General features: G+C 48.0%; 1 protein-coding gene across 1 annotated transcript in view; it reads left to right on the top strand.

Moving 5' to 3' along the window:
• The first annotated feature begins 7,503 nt into the window (after positions 1 to 7,503).
• Positions 7,504 to 22,729, top strand: part of CHSY1 (chondroitin sulfate synthase 1) — a 79,030-nt gene continuing 63,804 nt past the window's right edge. The window contains exons 1-2 of the mRNA XM_063346993.1: positions 7,504 to 7,871; positions 16,930 to 17,425. Coding sequence (XP_063203063.1) covers positions 7,606 to 7,871; positions 16,930 to 17,425 — 762 coding nt within the window. The 5' untranslated portion in view covers positions 7,504 to 7,605. The remainder of the gene's footprint in view (positions 7,872 to 16,929; positions 17,426 to 22,729) is intronic.

Here is a 22,729-nt window from a genome sequence, read left to right as displayed (position 1 = left end):
GCATATGCTAATCTTTCTCTGTGTCTCAAGACTTGCTTCTGGCTAGGACTGGGGAGATGGATTTTTGCCCAATTCTAAGATTTATGGAGACATATCCAGTGAGAATGAAGTGATTTACATATTTCTGGAAACTCCAACCCTCTCTCTCCCTTGATTTTTTTTTTTTTTTTTTTTTTTTAATTTTAATCCTCAAGCCCCTAAGTTTTTCTTGATCAGCCACTTCTAAGCTATTGAACAGGGTGGGAGGAAGAACCTCAGTTTGCAAAACTTCTCTTTTGGCTCGCGACCTACACCAGCAGATGGAAGGGTTTTTCCTCTGACTTCAAATAGAAAGCTCTCCCTTGACCACAAACAAGTATGGGAAGGTTGCTTTATAGCTTAAGAGTGAAGCATGCAGAAAGCATTAGGTGAAAGTGAACTATTTAATGAATGCATTATTCCTATTATGGTATGAATTCCCAAGAACTTGAATGATGAAAGATCATATTAAAAAGCATTCAGAAGATTATTTTTTTTCCCCCCCCCACTTACAGCAGTTATGCAAGAAGCCTTCTACTCCACTGATGCAGATGTTCTGGAAATATCTTTGTCTGGAAGAAGCTAGCTAACAAACTTAGAGTTAATGCAACGCTATTTAACTGCTGTATAACGTTATTTAGCAGCTGAAGAGTAATCTGGTTTGGCTATTGAAAAATCCTAAGTCAAGCAAGTGTTCAGAGGGACAAAAAAATCATGAAAATGTTAATTTAAATTAAACGCAGCTACGTATTGTTCATTGCCTTCCAGATGATTTATATGCTGGAGGAACAAAGTTGTTTTTTTTTTTTTTCTTTAAATTGCAGATGAGGTCTAGTTTATGCATAGTTCTCTTAACTATTCATCAGGAGATATTGAGCACTGGAATTAAAACTGAACAAAAATCCATGCTGTCACACTCATAAAATTTATTTGGCTTTATTTATGCCTTTTAAAAACATTGTGAAATGAGGGAAAGCTTTTGAGAGTGATGTTGCATACTTAGTTGTTTAAAAAAAAATAAGTTTCTTATACTGGAAATTTTTAATAATGAGCAACAGAAGATGGACTTGGGGGAGTGAGGGCAAACTGGGAGTCCGTCAGCAGAGCTATTCCTGGGCTTTCCGAAATTACCTGTGTGTTAATCAAAGATGAGTGTGAATGAAAGTGATAGTTTTAGCCATATCTGCAAGGAACTGCTCTCCTAGCAGAGACTGAAGGCAGGTGTGAAATGTGAGTTCCAACAAACCTAATCTACTGTGTTTTATACAGTTCTGTACTGTTTTGACTCAAAACTCAAGGAATTAGGCTGTTCGGCAGTTGCTCTGTGCCTAGTCTGGATTAGATTGTGCCGGTACTCGGCTCAGGGGGTTGGGTTGGTTTTTCTTGGGTTTTGTGTCTTCCCCCCCTCTCCCCAGGAAGATGACTAAAGGGAGTGCTTGCACGCAGAGAGCTCTCCGAAGGAGGATGGCATCCAGCGTGACAGTCTCCCGTACGTTTTGCCAGTGGTTTTTCAAGCCTGGCTGCACATCAGCACACAGCTCTACATCGGATCAGATCCACCCTTTGGATGGTTTTTGCCCTCGTACAGGCTAAAAAAGTGACACCTCTTCGGGGACCAGGTTAGCCAAGAGCAGGGCACGGTGTGTTTCTGTCCACGCTGTCGCTGAACACTGAAACTATATTATTTCCAACTGTAGAAAAAGCCAGTCTAGACTTGGATGGGCTGAAGCCTTGCGTTGGTTTTTTTTTTTTTTAAATTTTTTTTTTTCTTTCCCCCTTTTGGAATGAAAGCTTAAGCTTTTGGAACAGCTCTGCAACCACAAAGGAAAAGCATACGGCTGCTGGCTGGGTGGTGTCCTGGCCCGCTTGCGCCGTTGTAGCTGACTTTGTGCGAGCATCCAAGCCAGCTGTTCCAAGCCTGACACACACCCTGCCCATATTCCCAGCTCCAGAGCCAGCGACTTCAAAAACTTCCATCAGTTTTCATGAAGCGACCAATGGCTGCAACGGAATAGGTCTCCTCAGCTCAGTTTTGGTGGGGAATACGCACATTTTCACTGCAGATTCCTGTTGCGGTGGGCTGGCAGGTGGGCAGCCGCTGCTCTAATGTCTGTTTTATTTTCTGTGATCCTTTGTGTTTTGACGTGCACACCTGCTAAAAAGCACTTTCAGCACGGAGCAAGATCTCTGCTGATAAATTAATAATTTCATTCTTCTCTCTGTGTCTACCGTCGTTTACAAATCAAGATTCTTTGTGCTGCGCATTGAGCGCAGCTTCAGAGCTGGTACTGAGGGTGATATTAATGCAGGGAGGGCAAGGGAAAGAACTCAGAACATTCTATTTGAAGAGAACGGAAGGAAAACGGATACACTGAAATACCTGGCCTTCCCATCTAGTTCTGCTGCTCTGTTGTGTGCATTAAAAGGGGGAGCTACTGTTAAGTTGGCTTACAAGATGCACTTTCAAATAAAAAAAAACAAACAAAACAACGCAACCAACCCAAAGCTGGGTCCTAAAGCTTTACTTAATCACGTACTGGAAGGCGTAACATTCCCTGTAAACTTGGCTTATTGCTTCTTAGGTGAGGTAGTTGCCACGTTGTTAGCTGTTCTGCTTCTTAGGTATATTGCATCTTGACGCTTGCTTTTTACGTACACGTTCTAGGCTTTTTCACTGGTTTGTTGACTGTGGTCTGGTGGAAGCACATTAAAAATCCATCCCCTTCCCCTCCGCGTTGCAACCCTCAAAGGCTTTGTGGACACCACAGCAGCGCTGCTCCCGCTGCCCAGCCGATGGGAAGGGGAGGCTTGAGCAGGCAGCTGGGGAGCTGCGTGGGGAGCAGGAGGGTTTTCCACCCCCTCCAAAGCCCCAGCTGGGGTTCCAGGCTGGGAAAGGCAGAGGCTGGGAAGGGCAGCGGTCGCTGCACTGCGGGGCCGGGCCGTAGGATGGCAATGTTGGGCTGGCTTTCCAGCAAGGAGCAAGCGGTGACATACTTTTGTCCCTTGAACTGGCATCTTGCGAGTGATTCAGCTGGGAGAAAAGGTTGGGACTGGGCCGTGGTAGGACCAGAAGAGGATGGGGAGGGGAAAAATAAAAGTGGGTGCTGGAGCTGGGGAAGGAGTTTCTGCATCATTTGGGAAAATGCAGCGGTGCTGGAAATACTGTGACAGAGACAAATGCTGCTGGTTGCCCAGCTAGATTTTTTCCACCGTGAGTCTGTTACCTTGAATATATGAAGTATGCTCATTTTCCAGTGCCTGGGTAGTTTTTAAAGTATCAGTTTAAGTACTGGAACATTCATAATTAAAGTCTCTGGAGCACTTGGGAAGTAGTTCACCACTTTAACTAGTATTTTAAAATACGGTAAAGAATATATAACGTAGAAGGTACATCCTGTAAGTATTAGAGCGGGCTCACCACTGTGGAAAAACTGGAGATCAAAACTGTTGGGGAAAAAGAAGTGGTTATAATGCAAGATTGTCCCTCTTTCCTCTATAGGGTAGAGTCCCATATGTGGAAGAAACTTTTCTCTTTGTTTTAAGCTTCTTTATTCTAAAAGGACAATATCTATTCAGTACGCACACAAAACAGTTCGCCACTCCAAGGACTTGGCTTTTTCGTCATTTAAAGATAGGATTACAGTTTTGTTAATCTCGTTAAGAATCTAAACTGTGGGGGCCTGTCGGGTGGGTTCCCGCCGGCTGGTCCGGGTGCTGGTCCCACTGGAGCGAGTGGGACGGGAGCGCAGGGACGGAGCGCACGCGACGTGCACCCTCTTCAGATTTTGGAGAGCCCTCAGAATATTTCCTCAACCAATGCCGTACAGAATAGAAAATGTGCTGCATAAAAATGTGTTTATGCTTGTATACAGTGTTATATGGGAAAAATACCGTGTCTTTTAATATAGTCATAATGTATAGTGTCAGCTATTTATCGAGACTGAGAGCTGTCTTACTAGGGGAAGGCACTTGAATGTGATTAAGCAGTATGACCTTTCTCTGCCAACCGGATTAAAAACATATTCTAGGCAGGTAATGGCAGGGTTATAATTCAGTTGGAAGAACTAAGCTGTGGTCTTTGAGTTTTCCCTTAATTTGCCCTTTTTTTTTTTTTTTTTTTTTCTCTTTTTCTTATAGTGGAAACAGCAGCTGCTCTATGCATGAACAGGGGAGGGGGCAGGAGCAGTAAAAGGGGCACTTGCCCACCTAACACTTTTGAACATGAGTTTGGCGCAATAAATGAAATAAAGGGAGGCACTTGGATGTGCTTGGGGGGGTTGTGTGAGCATCGCAGCATTCCCAGGTGCTACACCCTCTTCACAGCTGGACATCTTGCCCTTATAGCTGGTGGTGTGATCTCGCGTGGCGGCAGTGTGACCTCCGAACGTGCCTCCCCTCCGGCTTAAATCCTGGCACCAGAAAGTGCCCCTTCCTTCTCCTGCCCCTTCCCCCAGCGCTCTCTGCTCACCCCCTGCCCGCAGCGAGGTCCGGGACCGTAATTGCTCTGGAGGTGCCAGGAGGTGGGAATGTGCCAAACGAGAATTCGGAACAGAGGGGATCTAACACAGGAGTGTGCTGCTCCGCTTCATCGTTTCCATGTGTGCTGAAGTCGCATGAAGCTTTCAATTCTGATGACTAACTTCTTTTCTTTATGGGAAGAAGCCAACTGACAGCTCCTCAGCCCCAACTCTTCTCTTTTTTATTGCCTTTTAACCACGCTAGCTCTGCCTTTTCCTGTAATTCATAGGCCACAGTGGCTTTCCCTTGAATCAGGAGATTTTTATTGCTGATTTGGAGCACGCTGAGAGTAATCCCATTCCTGCCTACGGACTTGCCACATCTCCCTCTTTTGGAAAGGAGCGGCCTCATTTTTTATTTTACTTGAATGTCTGTTGGTGTGCCGTATTTCAGGAGCTGAACATCAGGCTTGAGGGGAGAAGCAGATTTTGATGAGGTCCCTTTTGAAGAAGGTTTTGAAAGCGGAGTAAGAGATCCCCGTGTGCAGAGCGGCACAGGCTGAGGATGACCCCAGGCTTCACAGAAGGGGATCAGGGCACCAGTAAAGATAATAGTAAAGCATTGCAACTGCTGGGAAGGAGAAAGGAATTGCAGTAGTGATTGGGGGTGGATTTCCCCATATGGAAGGGATGGAAAGGACAGTATAGCAGAAACGGTTTTCTTGGTATAAATAGCGGTTTGGGATTATTTTAATAGGAGGAACTGAGGTGGATCGTGACTCCTGTTCCCTGGAGCAAGGTCTCAGACAGGCAACTTTATGCTGGTTTTGTCAGAGCGAACATGGGGCTGCCAGCCCTGCACGGCCCCGGGTCTGCGCAGTGCCTGTCTGGGGTGGGAACGCCTCCACGCCTCGGGCATGGACAACCTGGGAGGAGCCCTTTTGGGGATTTTCATCAACCTTTCCTCTGCCTGGTGGCGCACACGAAGCTGTTGGGAAACTGCTGCCCTTCACTGTACCCGAGCTAGCGCTGCATTTGTAACCCTTGCCTGGTGTTTTGCAGCTCAGGAAGGCAACCTCGGCCTCAGCAACTCTTCTCGCCTTCCAGCTGGCTTTTGCCAAGCAATGGTGCTCCCTGGCTTTACCCACCGCCCGTCTGTTCCAGCTTGGACTTTTCTTCCTTTCCCTCTCTTTCACCATTTAGTTCTTCTCTTCCTCTTCACACAAAGACACATCTCGCCCAGTACTCCTGTATTGTGCCCCTGGGCGACCGAAAGGAGACCTCCCCCTCTTCTTTTGCGTTAATTGCTTGTACTTCTTCTCCAGTTTCTATTTATATTTAATTTTATTTTTGTTCCATACCATAAATTGTGATGGTTCTTTCCTTGTGGTATCTGTTGTTCCTGCTGTCACAGGAGTTCGTTGATGGTGACCTCCGTATGAGGATTGCACCACCATGAGAGCAATAAAACCCACACAAAAGCAGGTTATTTTTCAAGACATGTTAGCAAGTTCGTTAGATAAACAGATTGTGGTATTACCTGCCAGTTCCCAGAAACACGAGAGTGAGTTACTGTACAAGGATTGTAAAAATCTGTCATGTATGGCGCTCTGACGTATTAACGTACAGTATTAATTTGATACAGTGTGCTCTTTGGCAACAGTTCTTGCTCAAGAGCAGGCTGCCGTTACGCCGAGACTTCTTCTCAACTTGTGGACAACGCCACAATATAAATAAATTTTAAAATGGGAAACACTGGCACTCAGAGATGCAAAAGTGGGTAGGAAATGGAAGAAAACACAATGATAAGCAGGAGGCCAGTGGGTTGTACTAGATATGTTTCTCCTGTAAAGACTGGAGGGGTTTTTTTCCTGTAAAACTTCAAGGGTTCGGGGCTGCAGCATTTGAAGCTGAAGTACTCTGTAGATGAAATGCACGCGGAGAGTTCGTGCGGACAAAGGAAAAAGAAGTCTTCACCCAGTACAGCCAACGCCTTCGCTCTGTTGAACAGTCATTATAGCCTCCGGGCGGAAATAGACTGACCTATTTCTGGTTGGTTTAATTAGCAAGGTGGGAAAAAATGGAGAACTGCCTATGCTTTCACTCCCCCTGGCACCAGAGCACGTGTGGCATGAATGCATCGGTGCCGGGTGAATCCGGGGCTGGAGGGCTGCTCCTCGCTGCCGTGCCTCCCCTCCGCTCTGTGGGCCAAGGCAGGGCAGGTCTGGGGCTTGGGTAGCAGGGACCCGACCGTGCCGAGATGGGAATGGTGCATATGGAGCCATGCTGGGTCCCTGCTGGGATGGGCGATGGGCCTCTGTCACTGGGCATGGGCACCTGGTGCCCATCCTGGGTCGGCGTACCAGCCTCCCAGTGCCTTCCCATCCTGGTCCGAAGGGCTCGGCTGGAGTCCCAGTCCCGGCTCCTGAACTAGGGTCCTGTCCTGGGGTCTCCGTGCCAGGCTGGGGTCCGTCCGCATCCTGGGGCTGCGTCCGGGGTCTCAGTCCCCATCCCTAGATCCCAGCGCCCACGCTCTCTCGGGCTCCTCTCCCAGCCCCTTGGTCTGGGCAGCTGGGCCGAGGGTCTGGGGTCCCGGGGTGGGATGCCGGCTCGGGGTGGCCCTGTTCTGGGGTGCTCGGTCGAGGCGCCGGTCCCCGTCCCGCGGCCCCGCTCCAGGGAGGTGCCCTGGGAGCCGCTCCCCGTCGCGGGGTCACATCCCGGTCTCGGTGCCCCCGCCCACCCCAGGGTCCAGGCCCGTACCGGGGCCCCTCTCCCGGGCGGGCGCCGCCCCCCGGAGCGCCAGCGGGGCGGGAGGCGAGGGGACCGGGCCGAGCCGCCTCCCTCCCTCCACGGGGGCTGCTCCGCCGCGGCCGGGCGGGGCCATCGGCGGCGGGCAGCGCGTCGCGGGCCGCCCACGGCGCCTGTGCCGAGGGGCAGGGCCGAGGAGAGGCGGGCGCCCCTTCTTCCCTTCCCCTCCGATCCTCTTTCCCTCCCTCCCTCCGCTTCCCGTCCCTGCCCCTTCCCCCATGGCGGCGCTGGGCGACACGGCGCGGCTGGCGGCGGCGGCGCAGCGCGGGGCGGCGGCGGGGCTGTGAGGAGCCGCGCGGGGCCTGCGCGGCGCTGGGCGGGCATGGCGGGCCGCGGCCGCCGCGCCTGGCTCAGCGTCCTGCTGGGGCTGGTGCTGGGCTTCGTGCTCGCATCGCGCCTCGTCCTGCCCCGCGCCTCCGAGCTGGCGGCGGCGGCGCGGCCCCGCCGAGCCCGCCCGCAGGGCTGCCGCCCTCCGCCCGCCGCCGCCGCCCCGCCGCGCCGCCCCGGCCCGCCGGCACAGAGCTTTCTCTTCGTGGGGGTCATGACGGCGCAGAAGTACCTGCGGAGCCGCGCCGTGGCCGCCCACCGGTGAGCGGGAGCGGGGGGGGCGGCTCCGCTCGGCTGCCGGCGGCCGGGCTCGGGTGGGTTCGGTTGGGCTCGGTTCGGCCGGGCTCGGGTACCTTCGGGTAGGTTCGGCTGGGCTCGGGTGGGTTCGACCCTGGGCTGGGTTGGGCTCGGCTCGGTTCGGACGCGTTCGGCTGGGCTCGACTCGGTTCGGGTGGGCTCGGCTCTCGGCACGGCCCTGGCGGAGCGGCTGAAGTAAGAGCCCCCGGGCGGGAGCCCTTGCGACCGGGACCCCCCCGTGGCCCCGGGACCGCTCGCCCTTCCCCGGGGCAGGTGTGAGCGAGCCGAGGGGGCCCCTCAGACCACGCTGAGACCCGGCTTTCTTCGCACTGGCCCGGGTGGGCAGCGCTGGGGCGCTCGCCGTGTGGCCGGGCCGTGAGGTGAGGAGAGAGAGGCGGCCCAAGCTCTGCTCCGTCGCCTGGACAGGTCGGTGGAGACACGAAGGGTCGAGTTGAGGGGGTGGTCTGCTTGACCATGGTACTCAACATGGTCTGGTTGAGCCGCTACCTGGCAGGCAGCCCCAGTAGTCATTTGTGAGGGTCAGGTAGCCCCACCGTAGCCGGGGGGCACGTACCACCGGTCACCGGGGTCCTTGAAGTGCTTCCCTCAATGCTCCTACCTTGGGCATGGCCGCATCACGCTGGTGCAGTCCTTGGCTGCTGCTTCTGAAGAGAGCCGACAGCCTGGTAATAATAAAGTTTGGAGACTGCTGTAATCCCCTAGATAGGAAAAAAAAGACCACTGTGCCAAGCCGGGAACATGTGCTTAGGAATGAGACTCAGAAAATGCATCTGAGAACAAAGAGTAAAATCGGCCTTCGCTCACCACAGCTATGGCAAAGGCTGGACCAGGTAGCGAAACAGCTTGAATGGGGAGAGTCAAAGTGCTCCTAGCTTTGTGCTGATGAAGCTGGCGCAGGAACAGGGGTCTCTGAGCCATGTGTTTATTACCTGAGTACACCCGTTTTTGCAGCAGAGATGATCTTTGTGCTTTGCACCGCATGCTGCTCGCTGTGGCCCGCGGCGTGGTCTCCAGCCGTAGCTGGGTATCACCGCCAGCGCTGCGTGCTAACGGGACTTCTGTCCAAAGCCTCGGCAGCATCAGAATAATCATCTCTTCTGTGAGAGACGTGTCTGTGGCTTTGGCGAAACTCTTCGCTCTGCTGAAATATGCTTATTGCTCCGGCGTCCGCGCCAGCAGGCAGTGCTGAGAGGCTGCGCGGGAAGCCTGCTCGGGAAATCTGAAAGAGTTAAGAGCTAAAATGTCAGCTCGGGTATACCCCGGCTCCGACTGAGCGCTGCACAGGCAGTGCCGTCAGAGGAGCAGCCAGGAGCTCTGGGGCGGATCTTTCTGTAATAAAACGTCCGCTTTAGTCTTGTACTAGAACAAACCCTTCTCCATCTCCTGCCTGCCCAGGTTGAAAAGTACTTGGCCCTATTGGCCAGTAAGAACAGGATGGCAAAACCATGTATGATGGACCATCTCCTCCTCCCCCTGCCCAGCCCATTTTGGGAAACGGTAGCTCTTTTTATATCAGCATCAAATGCAGTAAAATTAATTTGGGCAATCTGAAACATGTTGTCCACCAAAGACGGTTTTAATGGAAACTTAATTTCTTCTTTCAGCAGTAGACCTGTAATTAAGTTACAGAGAGTGCGTGATTGATGCTTTGAAATGGGTGAAAGAATCTGTTTCTTCAGGGTTATGTATTCTTCACCGTGTGGGATGGAGCGTTTTGGATTGCAAATCTCATGAGCCGTGTAATTCACATTTACATACGGAAAGGCTGGAGTCTTGTTGGGACATCACATAACAGGTTTTATGGCAGAATAGTTTGTCTAGCATCCATCAGATTTTGTGTCAAGAATTCAAGAAAGGGAAATTTATCACAACATTGTCCAGAGATGAGTGTTAATTGTGGAGCTTTTCACTTTGCTGGTGTGGGAAGGATTCTCGTCCCTGGCTTTGCCCGTGCTTGCTGAGCAGTCCCGTGCTGTGGGAGAGCTGGGTTTACAGAACCAGATCTGCAACATCTGCTCACACAAAAAAAATGGCTAAAGATACAAGTTAACAAATTCAGCTAATGGCATTAGGCTCCTTCAGCCCTCGGAAGCAGATCTGAGTATTGCTTTTTACTGCACTGCTATTTTGGTTTAACCTCTAGAGATGATGTCCGCTTTGGGAAGGGCTGAATGAAGAGACCTCTTAACATTGCGGTAGGGCTGAAAGCATTTTTTTCCCCTCTGTTGGTAAAAGAAACAAGCTAATGTCCTGGTGACAGGAAGACATCTTTGGGGAGAAGTGGGGAGAGGGGGAGAGGAAGACAAACCTGAAATCTTAAATGGCTTTTGATTGCCATGAAGTACTCAAGCAGACAATTGCTGGGATTACTACATTGACAAAGCATCCTGGTGAGCTGAATCGCTGGCACAGCGAGTGAAATGGGAAGCTGCTAGCAAGGCATTCCCGGGGTGGCAGCGTGTGCAGAGCCTTGATACCACGCTAGCCAGAGCGCTGAAAGGAATTAGGGATTCATAGGCTGAATACCTCCAAATTGCTGTGGCTCAAAGGCCATTTACAGACACAGCTAAAAGGGACCCGAGCATTTGCTGATCCTTGCTGCTGTGAATCCAGATAGGGCCTAACAAGAGGGGAAGCAATCCACTTCCTGAACATCAATCACGAGCAAAATGACCACTGCAAGGCAAAACGGGCCTGCTGGATTTTCAGGAGACGCCAGCTTTTTGAAACAGTCGTGCTTTTGTAATCTGCGAGGCAGAGAATAAGCTTTAGATCTATGGGGTTTTTGGAGGGGAGATTTGTAGCTTCAGCAGTTATTGCATCTGACAGCCAGGTTAGCAGAGCTTCCCTTCCAGGAGGCCGGTGAAGTGCAGCAGCAGAAACCGCAGTGTCACATCAAAGGACAAGAAATAGTCAGGAAAAAAGCTGTGCAGGAAGGAGTTAAGGTATGGCTGGAGTTCAGGGAAAGTGCAACAATATGTGCTAATGGTTTTGCAGTTGGGGGGAGTTGTCCTAAAAGAGCTGCGGGAAGGAGAGGATGGCAGTAAGCAGTCTCCGAGAAGATTTAAGTCTGCTGTCTTAGGAACAGAAATATCAGGCAGTTAACCCTTTTTCTTTTTTTTTTTTTTTTTTTTTTTTTTGCGTAGCAACTAGATTTCCTGGGAAACGTGGCAGGAGCCTAGTGTGAATGCAGTTAATGGCGAGATGTTGGCCTTTGGCAGGATCTCTGCAGGAACAGCTGCAGTACTTCTCAGTTTGGGACAGTCCCCACGGCACCTTGAAGTGCCACGAGGCCACACGCATGAGGCCAGGGCTCGTGCTAAGCCGTCCCGCTCCTGCAGCAGAGGGATGCCCTTCGGGAGGCTCCATTTCGAACGTGCTGCCACACTGTTCGTGGTGGCTTATAGGAAACAGACTGCACTGGAATCTAAATACCTGAGTGCTTGGAAAAGCTTAAGTGAAAGGCAGCCAGAAGGATTTGGGGTCTAAAGGAGTTTGTATTATCTGTCTAAGCCTGCAGTAGCTGCTGCAGAAGTGTAATACAAAACACATTTTTGTGCTGCTTTTAAATTCAGAGCCTAGGTCGAGGCTGTTGGGTGGTATTTGGTTTTGGTCGTTTCTGGTTGCTAGTGAGGTAATAAGATGGATTGTGGAGCATGCAGTCTTGCCTCTCAGGAGGAAGTCACATGAAGTGACTTTGAACATCATGACAACGCGATACATGTTTTGCTTAACGTATCAATCGTTCAATCGTACTGGAGCGTTGCAATAGTGAGAACTCAGTGTGTCCTGCTCTTGTGCCCTCTAGCAGAAGTATGACATACTTGGGCTTTCCGAGCAGTAAGCACTTAGCTAAAATTTGCAAGAATGTTTAAGTAACAGTATGAAACAAATACAGTGAGAGCAACTGGTATGGATGCCTGGGGGATATGGAGAAACAAAGTCACCTATGTACCCCGAAGGAACCATATGGCCCAAACCTCTGGGACACTTGGTCTTTGATCTTAGTCCGACCCACTGAGTATTGGTGTGTCTACAGATGATGGATCCGTTTCTGTCCCTCTTTCCACAAGGAAGGTGGGTGGATATCCACAGACAGAAAACTGGCATCACTTTAAATTGGAGGAGTTTAATTCAAAGGACTCCAAGGAGCTGTAGAAGCTGTTCGGGTTCTCTGTTAAAGCTAGATACCAAGCTGTCCTGCAAAAAATTGGAAGGAATGCTTCCTCAAAATCTGAATTCTGTAGTGCAGATCTTCACTGTCAAGCTCTTTTAAACCTATCTGGAAACTTAAAAAAAGAGCTTGTTTTTCTGACCTCACATGATGATCATCTGCAGTACCACATGCAGAAACAGTGTGCTGGTTTTCTTGCTCAGTTCTTGTGGCTAAACTGTAGTTCATTCCTTCCCCTGTAGGAAGCGTTGCTGGAAAGAAGGGACCTTGAAGAGCAGTTACGCAAAACTGTCCCTGATTCAACATGAAATTTAGCTGAACTGTGTATTCAAGAAATCAGTCCTTTAGGTCTGTTTATCTTGCTGAGTTCTTCACAAATTATGATTTTCTTCAGCATATTTATACAAGATGGCTCTTTCTCAAAACTTTAAATGTTTTCTCTGATCTCCTCTGAGGGAGGTTCCCAAGCTGCAGACAAAAACCAAATACATGTTTTGTCATCGTCTTCAGTTTGGGTCTCTACAAAGGGAGCACTGTCTGAGTAACATTGCTGACTGTGCTTCTGCTGAGTGTGCAGAGCTGATAATAAAGCAAGGTAATACAAATAAATAATAAACACTGGAAACTGAATATAAAACCTTCCAGATCTGTGCTCCTCCTGCTCCAAGCTATGATTTTTAAATGTCTTCTTAAATTAAGAAATGACTTATGACAACATTTGGTGACTAGAGTAGTGGTCAATTTTTAAAAAATACTGGGGGTTTTTTAGCACTCTCTTTGTGCACACAGTTTTCTGTATTGCATGAATATCTGTACCAGCTGTGACAAAGTCTTTGCACCCAGTTTGCTTGTGACTTGCTCAAATTAGGATACACAGAGCTGATATCCAGTGCACAAAACCAATTAAGCAGTGGTAAAATTGACTTGCTAGCCACCAACACTGCAGCAGTCCTAATGTCCTCTGCTAAGAGGTTTCTTACAAGGAAGTGTTATCTAATTTATCTATGTTTGTGTTTATTTAAATTGCACTTTGATTCTGTTGTTAACGCTAGCTTCTAGTTTGCTGGAGTTATGTGCCCCGTGCACTGAGAGAAACCAGGTCGCTGTACCAGGGGAAGGTAATAGGGAGCCTTGCCGTCCTGATTCATGCACATCCTCCGGTTTAACCGAGCAGATTCAGATTACACAGAGGAGATAAGGTTGGGATCTGTCAGAGCAGGTCAGTTGCTGAGTTTTTAAATCACCGGTTCAGTATGCATATCGGTTGTATTCAGAACCTGGTATTTCTCTCAGGACAGAGTTGAAATGGCCTTAAGTTGGCTGAGGCCACCAGTGATTGCTGCAGTGGAGGTGGTCTCTGCAGATGTAGATAGAGGAGCCGGGTGCCAGAAATGTGACCGCGTTTCCTTTAAACAGCTGAGGGTAACAGAGGAGCCCTTGTGGGTAGAAGGAGGGTGTCAAGTATTGCTAAAAATGTTTTCCCTTGTTTGTTTGTTTTTTTTAATTATCAAACTTAAAATTGATTTGCAGAATATAAGTCTGCAAATCTTAGAGAAGCCGTGACCAGGAAAGCTGTGTTATGTGTTAGCCGGTGGGAGTGGGTGCTGCTGGGGCCATGGGAGTAGGAAAGTGTTGAGACAGGAGCTCCGTGCCTGAGGAGCTGGAGGCGTCAGGTTGCTGCCCACAACCTGAGAGCAGACATGATAAACTGGACTGGAGATGGTAGGATGGGCAAGAAACGTAGCTGTTGACGTGCTAATCTTCCGAACTGCTTGTGATTGAGCCAGGTCTGATTTTTTGCAACAGCAGATAAAAAAGTTAAAGGTAGCTTTGGTCAGAATTCCCCTGCATTTGCCAGTCCTTTGTTCTGCTGATAGCTAGGGTCAGAAAAATGTACTTACAGTTCATTTTACAATGTGTGGTTTGGCTGCTTTGGCTGGGTGCAACAACATGTTTCCTGAGCAAACTGTTCTGTATTTCTTCCCAAAAAGGGGCCGTGTGGAGCAGCGAGCTGTGGCTTGGACATAAAGAGCAGCACATGGTGACTCCCATTGTTTGAGCCTCCACTGAGCAGCGCTTGCGTTGACACAGACACTCAGGCAATTTTTTGAAGTGGGAGCATATTTCGTCTGTCTCAGTTCGAACAAATGCTCAAAGCCACAGTCACAAATAACACGGCGAGTTGTCTCATCCTTGAAATTGCGTTGTCGCAGGAAATGAACAAATAAGCTGTGCTGGGGCATGGTCAACGTGAGATCCCAAGCCTGAAGTAATGTTGTGGTGCTGACCCAAGTCGCACGTTGATCCTTGGTGTGTGGTTATCGTTAGGGCACGATCTTTCTAGGTATGTTGTGCCCCTCCGGTACGCAGGAATATGTATCTGGTTTAGGGTGGAACTTAAATATGTCCCAGAGCCATGAAAAGATGGGGTCAAACTGGCTTTGAGCTGAGGGGTATAATGCAATATGAGGACTGGGAATCAAACGTGCCAGGGTTTATGGATGTACATGCATTTTGTTCCCGCCCCATTGAATGGGAACTCTTCTCTTGACAATACGTAAAGGGGTCCTGAGGTGAGGGTACCTGGTGGGAGAGCAGGGAGATAGAGCTTGGAGTGATAGAAGACATCCTGCGTTGTCTGTGGTTTGTAATCATTTCAAAGGCAGATCTTTCCGGGTATTGAGAGCAAGTCTGAAAGTTCGTTCTTTGCTCTTGGATAAAAAAAGTCAATAAGCAGAAATTTCCATAAGACTTTAGCTTATAACTTCCCCCAGTGATTGTCTGAAAAGTGTCCACCTGAAGCTGCATTGGGAACTGGTCACAGTGGATGAGACGAGCTGCCTTTTCTTTCTATGAGATTAAAATTTGAACGCTTCAAGTACCTTTAGTGAAGAACTTTTTTTAAACTTAGATTGGGAGTTGATATGGGAAGACTAGATGATTTCTATGTGGGGTGTGGGTGTCAGAAAATAAACAGCGGAACTTCCTTCATAGTTAGTGAAAGTTCAAGATACGAGCATGTCTCATTTTAAAATGGGTAGTTTTCAGTGCTTTAGCAGGATGTGACTTTATAACTGCTAGTACCGGGCATTAATTGCATCACTGATGATTAAAGGCCTCATCACCTCTGTTGGGAAGTCAAGAGGAATGTTTCCATTGACTTTACTCTGTACTCTTCAGGGAAGCTGGGATCTAAACTCTTTCAATGATACACTACCCATGGCAGTAAGAAATCCAGAAGACAAAGCTTTTAAAGTAATTGGGTGATATTCATTACACAAAGCTGAATTAGTGTGTAACTGTTAAGGTGTTGAGGTTGATGTTTAGTTAGTACTGATTAAATACCTTTGCATTTCCTAGTGGAACTTTAGGAATAATTCTTCTGAAATATTTTTACATTTCAGACTTTGTACAGTCGCTAATTCTGGAGATTTCAAATTTCAGATGGTTTGTACTGCCCAAAATCTGTTCTACTTTTGGCAAGAAACCTATGTTGAGAGGCATCTGTTAAAAGTGATAGTGATGCATTGAGGGAATACTGTCCCTCTTACCTTGAGAGTGTTTTCACATTCAGCTTTGAATATAGGTTATATTCTGAGCATAGTCGCTAAACATGATTAGAAAATACTCTCCCCCTATACAAAAAAGGACAAAACCTGTTGGTTTACCAATGAAGATAGTTTTCTGTGAGTTTTTGTGAAGGATACATGAACTCGGCTTTTTCCCAGGTAGGATTTGAGAAAATGGTACCGAAAGCTTAAAATTCATAATTTTTAGGGCAAGGCTGTAACAGTTACATGATTGAAAATCCTCCCTGGAGGAGGTTCAGCGTTCTGCAGTCTGCCTTGAATCATCCTACGTCTCTTCCTGCATTATAAGTGACCCAGTTTGCCCACGCAGATGGGTTGGATTTGGCAAAGAAGAGCATGGAAGGTGTGGAGCAGATGTCACTGTGCTCCTTCGCACAGAAAACGCTCCTCTTTTGTGGTGTTCCTCTCTACTAAAATCTGGTCTGAAGTGTGGGGGAAGCTGCTGGAGGTGCGGGTGTTGGTAGCACCAGGTCATCTGTTGGGATGACATGTTTTGCACGCATCTCTTAGGACTAGTTTTCTGGTAGTTTTTTGCTGGTCTGGGCAGACCCATTTGAGGTTACTAGTGCTACCATGCTCTGTGTTTCTCCAGCTGTCACAAACAGGCAGCAGCATTTTACTTCTGCCAAAGCCCTACATGCTTCTCCACACAGCCTCTGGAGAAGTTGCTGTTTGGTTGGTTTCCCACAGGATACCGATTCCTCTCACAAGTTCATGTGAAATGTGCATCTATTTTCTCTCTGGAAGTCAGTACTTCTGAACACAGGTTTGAGCTTTTGGGGGGCTTAGAGGGAATGGCAGCTGGATATGATGCTGGATAACTTGCGGGGAAGCTTTGGAGGCATTAAATGCAGTTATATGTGAATTGTTTGCCCTTCTTGGCTCCCTTTGTCTTCGCCCTGTATCTTGTGACAAATAGCTGTTAGACCAATACCGAGTGTGCTTAAGAAATCCCGCCTGCCACTAGTGAACTACTCCTGTTGAATTCTTTATCTATCAGATAGACATGCAAAAATGATATTCAGACGCTTATCATATCAGAATTTTTGTGTGTTATACCAATTGCTCTGTGTGCCATGTGAATGTCCTCCTTTGCATGGGAAAAAATAACCCTTCAGGCATTTAAAAAGAAAATTTGTAAAGCAGATGAGGTGTAGCTCCTTTGAGTGGTCTCTGGTAGCACTCTGCCTGCCTGGTTTGCATACTTAATTAGTCCTTATTGTCTTTTTCAATCTAGAACGTGGTCCAAAACCATTCCTGGCAAGGTTGAATTCTTCTCCAGTGAGGGTTCGGACACCTCTATTCCCATCCCCATCGTGCCACTTCCAGGTGTAGATGACTCTTACCCACCCCAGAAGAAATCTTTCATGATGCTCAAATACATGCATGACCACTACTTGGACAAATACGAATGGTTTATGAGAGCCGATGACGATGTTTACATCAAAGGAGACAAACTGGAGAACTTCCTCAGGAGTTTGAACAGCAGCGAGCCCCTCTTTCTTGGTCAGACTGGCCTCGGCACCACGGAGGAGATGGGGAAGTTGGCGCTAGAACCAGGCGAGAACTTCTGCATGGGGGGACCAGGAGTGATCATGAGCCGGGAAGTCCTGCGGAGAATGGTGCCCCACATAGGCGAGTGCCTGCGAGAGATGTACACCACCCACGAGGACGTGGAAGTGGGAAGATGCGTACGGAGATTTGCGGGAGTGCAGTGTGTATGGTCCTACGAGGTAAGGATGAGGGCATGGAGAATGAGGTGTGTGTTTTTGGGGAGGTAGAGGAGAGGGTGGGGGAGGCTGGCAGCAGGGGATTGCTGTTGTACAGCTGTGCAGCAGTTCCTCCAGAGCTCACCTCTCTGTGCAACCTGACCATCCAACTGTACGGTTTCTACGCTTTTTGTTTCTTACGAGTGTCATCCTGGAAGAGATGTGCACAAATATGGAAGTGCAATAGTAAGGAGAGAAATGGAGCCTGACATTAGGCACTTTGGGGTGAGGGGAAGAACATTCATCATTCATAACAGTTATTTTTATTCGGGCAGAAAGAGAATAAGCTTAAATCAAAATGACCACGAGTCCCTGCAGTCTTGACTGTCCAAGTCTCTTTTATCTTCTTTAGCTGAGTATGTCATGGTGTCAGTGTGGAAAATAGATGATACAATTAATGTGTAACTTGCTGCAGTTGAAATGTGCAAGGCTGACAGATGTTTGCCCTGACAGTGACAGTTGTTTTCCCCAAACTACAGCCATGGCAGAGATGTCTCATGGTGGCTGGCACTGTCACCCTGCACACTGAGCTGCCTCGCAGCCTGCCCGCAGCCCAAGTTCGCTGCTGCTCAGGGCACTTGCTAGCAGCCCCATCCTGCAGACGCCTGCGTAGCAGGTCCTTGACGTCAGCACAGACAAGCCACCACTCTTTCACTGAAATTCAGGGTCTGCCCACACTGACGTGGCTGTGAATTTGGCATCTTGGGGGAAAAAACCAAGAGAGTCCCCAGCCTGCTTGTGGCAGAGTTTCCTGCTGCTCTTCCTGCTGGATGCTGGGGGCTGGCGGCTCCTCCCAGGGGCGATGGGGGCTTCTGCCCGGGTACGCTGGGCTCTTTGAAGTGAGGCCTGGGTGTTTACAGACTGTCTGATTGAAAACACCTGCTGGGCTTGAGCTGCAGTTTCTTCTCCAGGACCAGGGAAAACGCTGGTGGGCCTGCCTTAGAAATAAGGGAGAAGTTGAGAACAGAAGAGAGGGTGAACAGTTTATATTTTTACACAAACATTTATGACTTGTACGCAGCTATCACTTTGTCCTTTTATGAGATGTGGTTAAGAGGGGGACTCATCTGCCCATGTGACAAAGGAGCTGTGGTCACAGATGACGACAGATACTGCTGCCGACCTGCTCTTTCACTGGCAAAGACTTGTGTTAAACTTCTGACACTGAATTTCTGTCCCCAGAAGCTGTTGCTTCGTTTCAGTTCACAGTTCAGTGATGGGAAATCCTCTGAGGAAGGGGAAGGAGGTTTCCAGCTGCAGTAATTCATTCATATCTTTTGTGCATGAAGACTTCCTGGGCTAACAGTGGCTCTCCCCGTTCCCCGCTTACAGACCTGGAACTAGTTTATGTGTTGCTGGTGTCGTGGTTTGGGCTGTTCATGAGGAATCGCTACATTTTTCCACAGTTTTTAGCAGCATAAAATTTTTACTCTAGACATTCTGAGTTTAAATAACTTCTGGTGTGAATGCCTGTACCATGTGGCATTTGATAACTTACTGAAGGTCAGCATTTTGGTCCTACTGAAACTGGCAAAGACCTCCTAAATTCAGTATGATCAAATTTTGGCTTGAAATAGCTAACAATAGCACACAACTGCACTAAGAATGCTACCTGACAGAATTAGATCGGTCTTTTCTCAAGATCTATTTCGTTTGGTCAGCTTCTGTTAAATTATCCGTACTGCTGGATTCTCCCAAGTGCCATGAATTACTTAAAATTGGTTTCTGTGAAGTGTATAAACTGTACGATGTTCAGAAGTAACCCATGAGTGTGAGATGTTAAGGCTCAGCTGTTTTGGAGAGAGGGAAGAGTTTCAGTGATGAAAGCATGCTGCTTCTGAGAGGAATAGATCTGCTCTCATTTATTTGAGGCTTTTCAATTTAAAAACCTGTCATCTTTTCCTTTTTTTGATCTGGTCCTCTCATTGCCCAGACAACTAGATTAAATGTGCCTGGTATTTTATTTAAGATAAAGCAATAGCTGTGCGAAATAACACAGCTGTTGTAATGGCTGTGTTAGGAAAGCTTGGTGTAAAAGCGACATTTCCCATGTCTTGTACGTTCATGAACATCAAGTAACAGGCCACTGTATGTGAATTGCGAAGCATTGTATTTCAGTGAGCTTCTGACGGAGCAAAAGGTTTATCTGTGCCTGCTCTGCTGGGGCACAGCCACCACATTCTTCACGGTTCCCATCGAAAGGGAAGCAGTGACAGCACGAGGCTCGTCAAACAAAACGGCATGGCCTCAGAAAACCCAAACCTCAAACTTCTCCTTTGCTTCCTGCACTTCCTATTCTGGAGAGTCACAAGTGGCAGTGCAAATGAGGAGCTCAGGTCTGTGCAGTCACCCCCCAGCTCTTTGGATTTTGTTCTTAGCATCTTGGACATGGAATGCCCTGCCGGACCTCAGAGCGAGTGGTTTTTTTCCCCCTGCAGTGTTCTTGCAGTGGGCTCTATGCCCAGAGTCGTTTTACTCATCTCCATGACTGTCACTGCCCCCTTTCTCTGATTTTTAGGATCCCACAATGTCTTTACTGTGCTGCTCATCTTCCCTGGCTCTGACTCTGGTGGTGTGCCCAAATGCGTCTCCAGGCCTGGCTCTGTGTTTTTTTTCTGCTCGCAGCAGTCTGTCTCAAAACCCTTTTTTCCCCCCTTCCTGTGTTTCTGTCACTTTGCTGCTCTCTGTGGTGCCTCTCAGACCACTTCATTAGTGGCACCGGTTATTGCCCGCTTCGAGACTTGTAAAGATTTGTTCCCGCTCTTCCTGCCGTCAGGAGCTTTTCAGCAAATACAGTAGAGGAATTGACACCACGATTCTTTGGACTTCCTGTTTCATCTCGCCCCAGAAAAGAGGCAGCAACAGTATGTGCAAGCTTGAGGAGAACTGAAGCTCCCTGGGCTCTGGGGAGCTTCATCTGACGCACCCAGGCTGCTGCTTCAGGACCGGTTTGCAGCCCACGATGGATTTTAGGTTCCTGTGACCAGGCTTGTAGCTGTTGCCTTACTTGAGACAGGTCAAGTGAGTCACAAATGAGACATGCCTCTTAAATGAAAGTTCCTTATGGCAAGGATTATCATCATTGTGAAAACAAAGCCGAGAGCGTTACTGCTATTTGACAAATAGCTGTAAAACTCAGCCCTCTATAGGGTGGAGCAGCCAGAGCTGCAGATTTTATGCAGCAAACTGGAAGAAAAAAAAGTCATGAAAAGAATGGAGCTGTGAAATCTTTGAAGCTTACAGATGGGAGCCTGACAGTTTAAAAAGTGATATAGAGCGCAGTCCGTCCTCTTGAAGAGGACAAAAGGCTTGTACTGAACTTCCTAGGAAGCGATTTCTAGTGAATATTGGTATTTTGGACTTCTGGCACACTGCTGGGTGTTTTTCTCAGAAAAAGTTTACATATTTAAGTCTCATTTCCTCCGGCCAGTAGTTCTTCTAGTTTGTCTTGCGTGGATCACAGAGATGTGCTAGTTTTGTTTTCTCGTGCACTGCCTTGTGGTGCCACGTGCAGTCTTGGCTATTCAGCCTGAGAACAGGTTTCGGGTTTGATGACAAGCTATCTGTCTCATTTGTGATTTAAACCATCCCAACGTATTGGTGATCTCGGTTTTCGTTTGGAGTCTAATGTTTCCTTGAAATGTATCTGAATTACAAAGACATCACTCTGTAGCTTAGTGTTGTTTCAGCCTTGTTTCGTAGCTGCTGCTGAGTTTTGAGTTTAATATCCTCATCTTCAGGGTGCTGGTAACTTTAATACGAGCTCTTTGTAGCTTCTAGAAATCAAGGCAGTGCTGGTACATATCCCATTAATTTCTTCAGTAATTAAACTCTTCTGACACACATTGCTTTCAGGTGATGTGAACCGCTTCATGTCCTACAGCGCAATAGAAACAGCTGGATCCAACGGGGGAGCTTATGCTACCTCTAACTGCTGGTGCAAATGCCCACATGTTTCGTCGGTTTTTCCTTCTGTCCTGATTGAGGTGGTGGGAGAAATTAGGTAAGAAGCAGAAAGCGTCTGTGTGGAGACAGACAAAGGGGGCAGTGCTTTCCTCCAGACTAGTAACAAGTACTCTTACGTGTCCTGAAGTGAGACAGGATTTTTTATAATATGCATGGAAAAGAAGCTATGAGGAAGGGAGCGGTCACATCAGGAAACGTGAGCATCAAAGAAGAGTAGGCCCAATCTTTTGGGCTTTGACGAGGGAAAAAGTAGGGCAGTGGTGACTAGGGATAGCGGGGGGCTTACAGGAGAGGGGGGATTTGAATTAACGTTTTGTGTGGTCTTTCATCTGGAGTAATTGAAGATAATTGCTACTCTGAAATTCACTGAAGTTAGGAGAGCCCTTAGAGTTCACATTATGTCTGCCAAGTACATTGGCAGTGCCAGAACATACCGTTTCTGGAATGGACTCTCCTGGGGGCAAAACGGAAGTTTATGGTTTCCTGTAAGATAGCCAGAAGTCAAAAAAAGATAAAAGTCCTGCAGCGATTGATCAGAACTGAAAGACTGGGGATAGATGCAACTGTTAACTGCTAACCTTCAGTTCCCTTGCTTTACCCTCTGAAAAAGAAATCCTTCATTAACGAAAAAGGAGATTCAGTCTTTTTGTAGCTGGCTAACGTATGGCAGCACCTCTTGGAGCAGGGCAGGAGGGGTCTGTGAGGAGGTGCTTTGGGCAGGGAGCTCTGAAGCACCTCGGTTCACCGCCGTCAGTGTGGGGCAGCGGGGTTGGACTGTGATGTTCGGTTGCTCTTGCTCTGTGGACCCTTGCCTTGGACTCCAGGCAGCAAATGTAAGACTGGACTTGTCTGTGTGGTAGGAGCAACCAGCCGTACTTCTGAAATCAGATGCTCTAATATATATATATAGTCCCAGCTTCAAAGCTTGTGCATTTTTTTTTTTTTAAGTCAGAGCATAGGAACTTGGCAAACCCTGACAGCAACAGATACCTTATCTCTCCATGTGCGTGTAGCCTATTGCATCTCTTCATTCAAGAAATGTATGATACAAATCGTGTGTGTGTGAGAGAGAGGGAGGATAACAAGCATGCTCAGTGTTTTAGGTGGATGTTTATAAATCATATTTTCTTAAGCACTAAATAATATCTTTGAAACACTTCAGAGATGTCTTTTTGGCTTCAGAATAAATTGGAAGTGGGTGGCCATCCGTTCTGAGGAGATTGAGCTTCATGAAGGTAATGAGGAATGGCATTTTGTCAGAGGACAGACAGGTAAGACTAGAGAAGAGCTTTATCTGGGCAG

The sequence above is a fragment of the Chroicocephalus ridibundus genome, chromosome 9 (genome assembly GCF_963924245.1).
Source record: "Chroicocephalus ridibundus chromosome 9, bChrRid1.1, whole genome shotgun sequence".
Lineage (NCBI taxonomy): Eukaryota > Metazoa > Chordata > Aves > Charadriiformes > Laridae > Chroicocephalus > Chroicocephalus ridibundus.
Note: the sequence above shows the minus strand (reverse complement) of the source record. Positions and strands in the feature narration are given on the sequence as shown.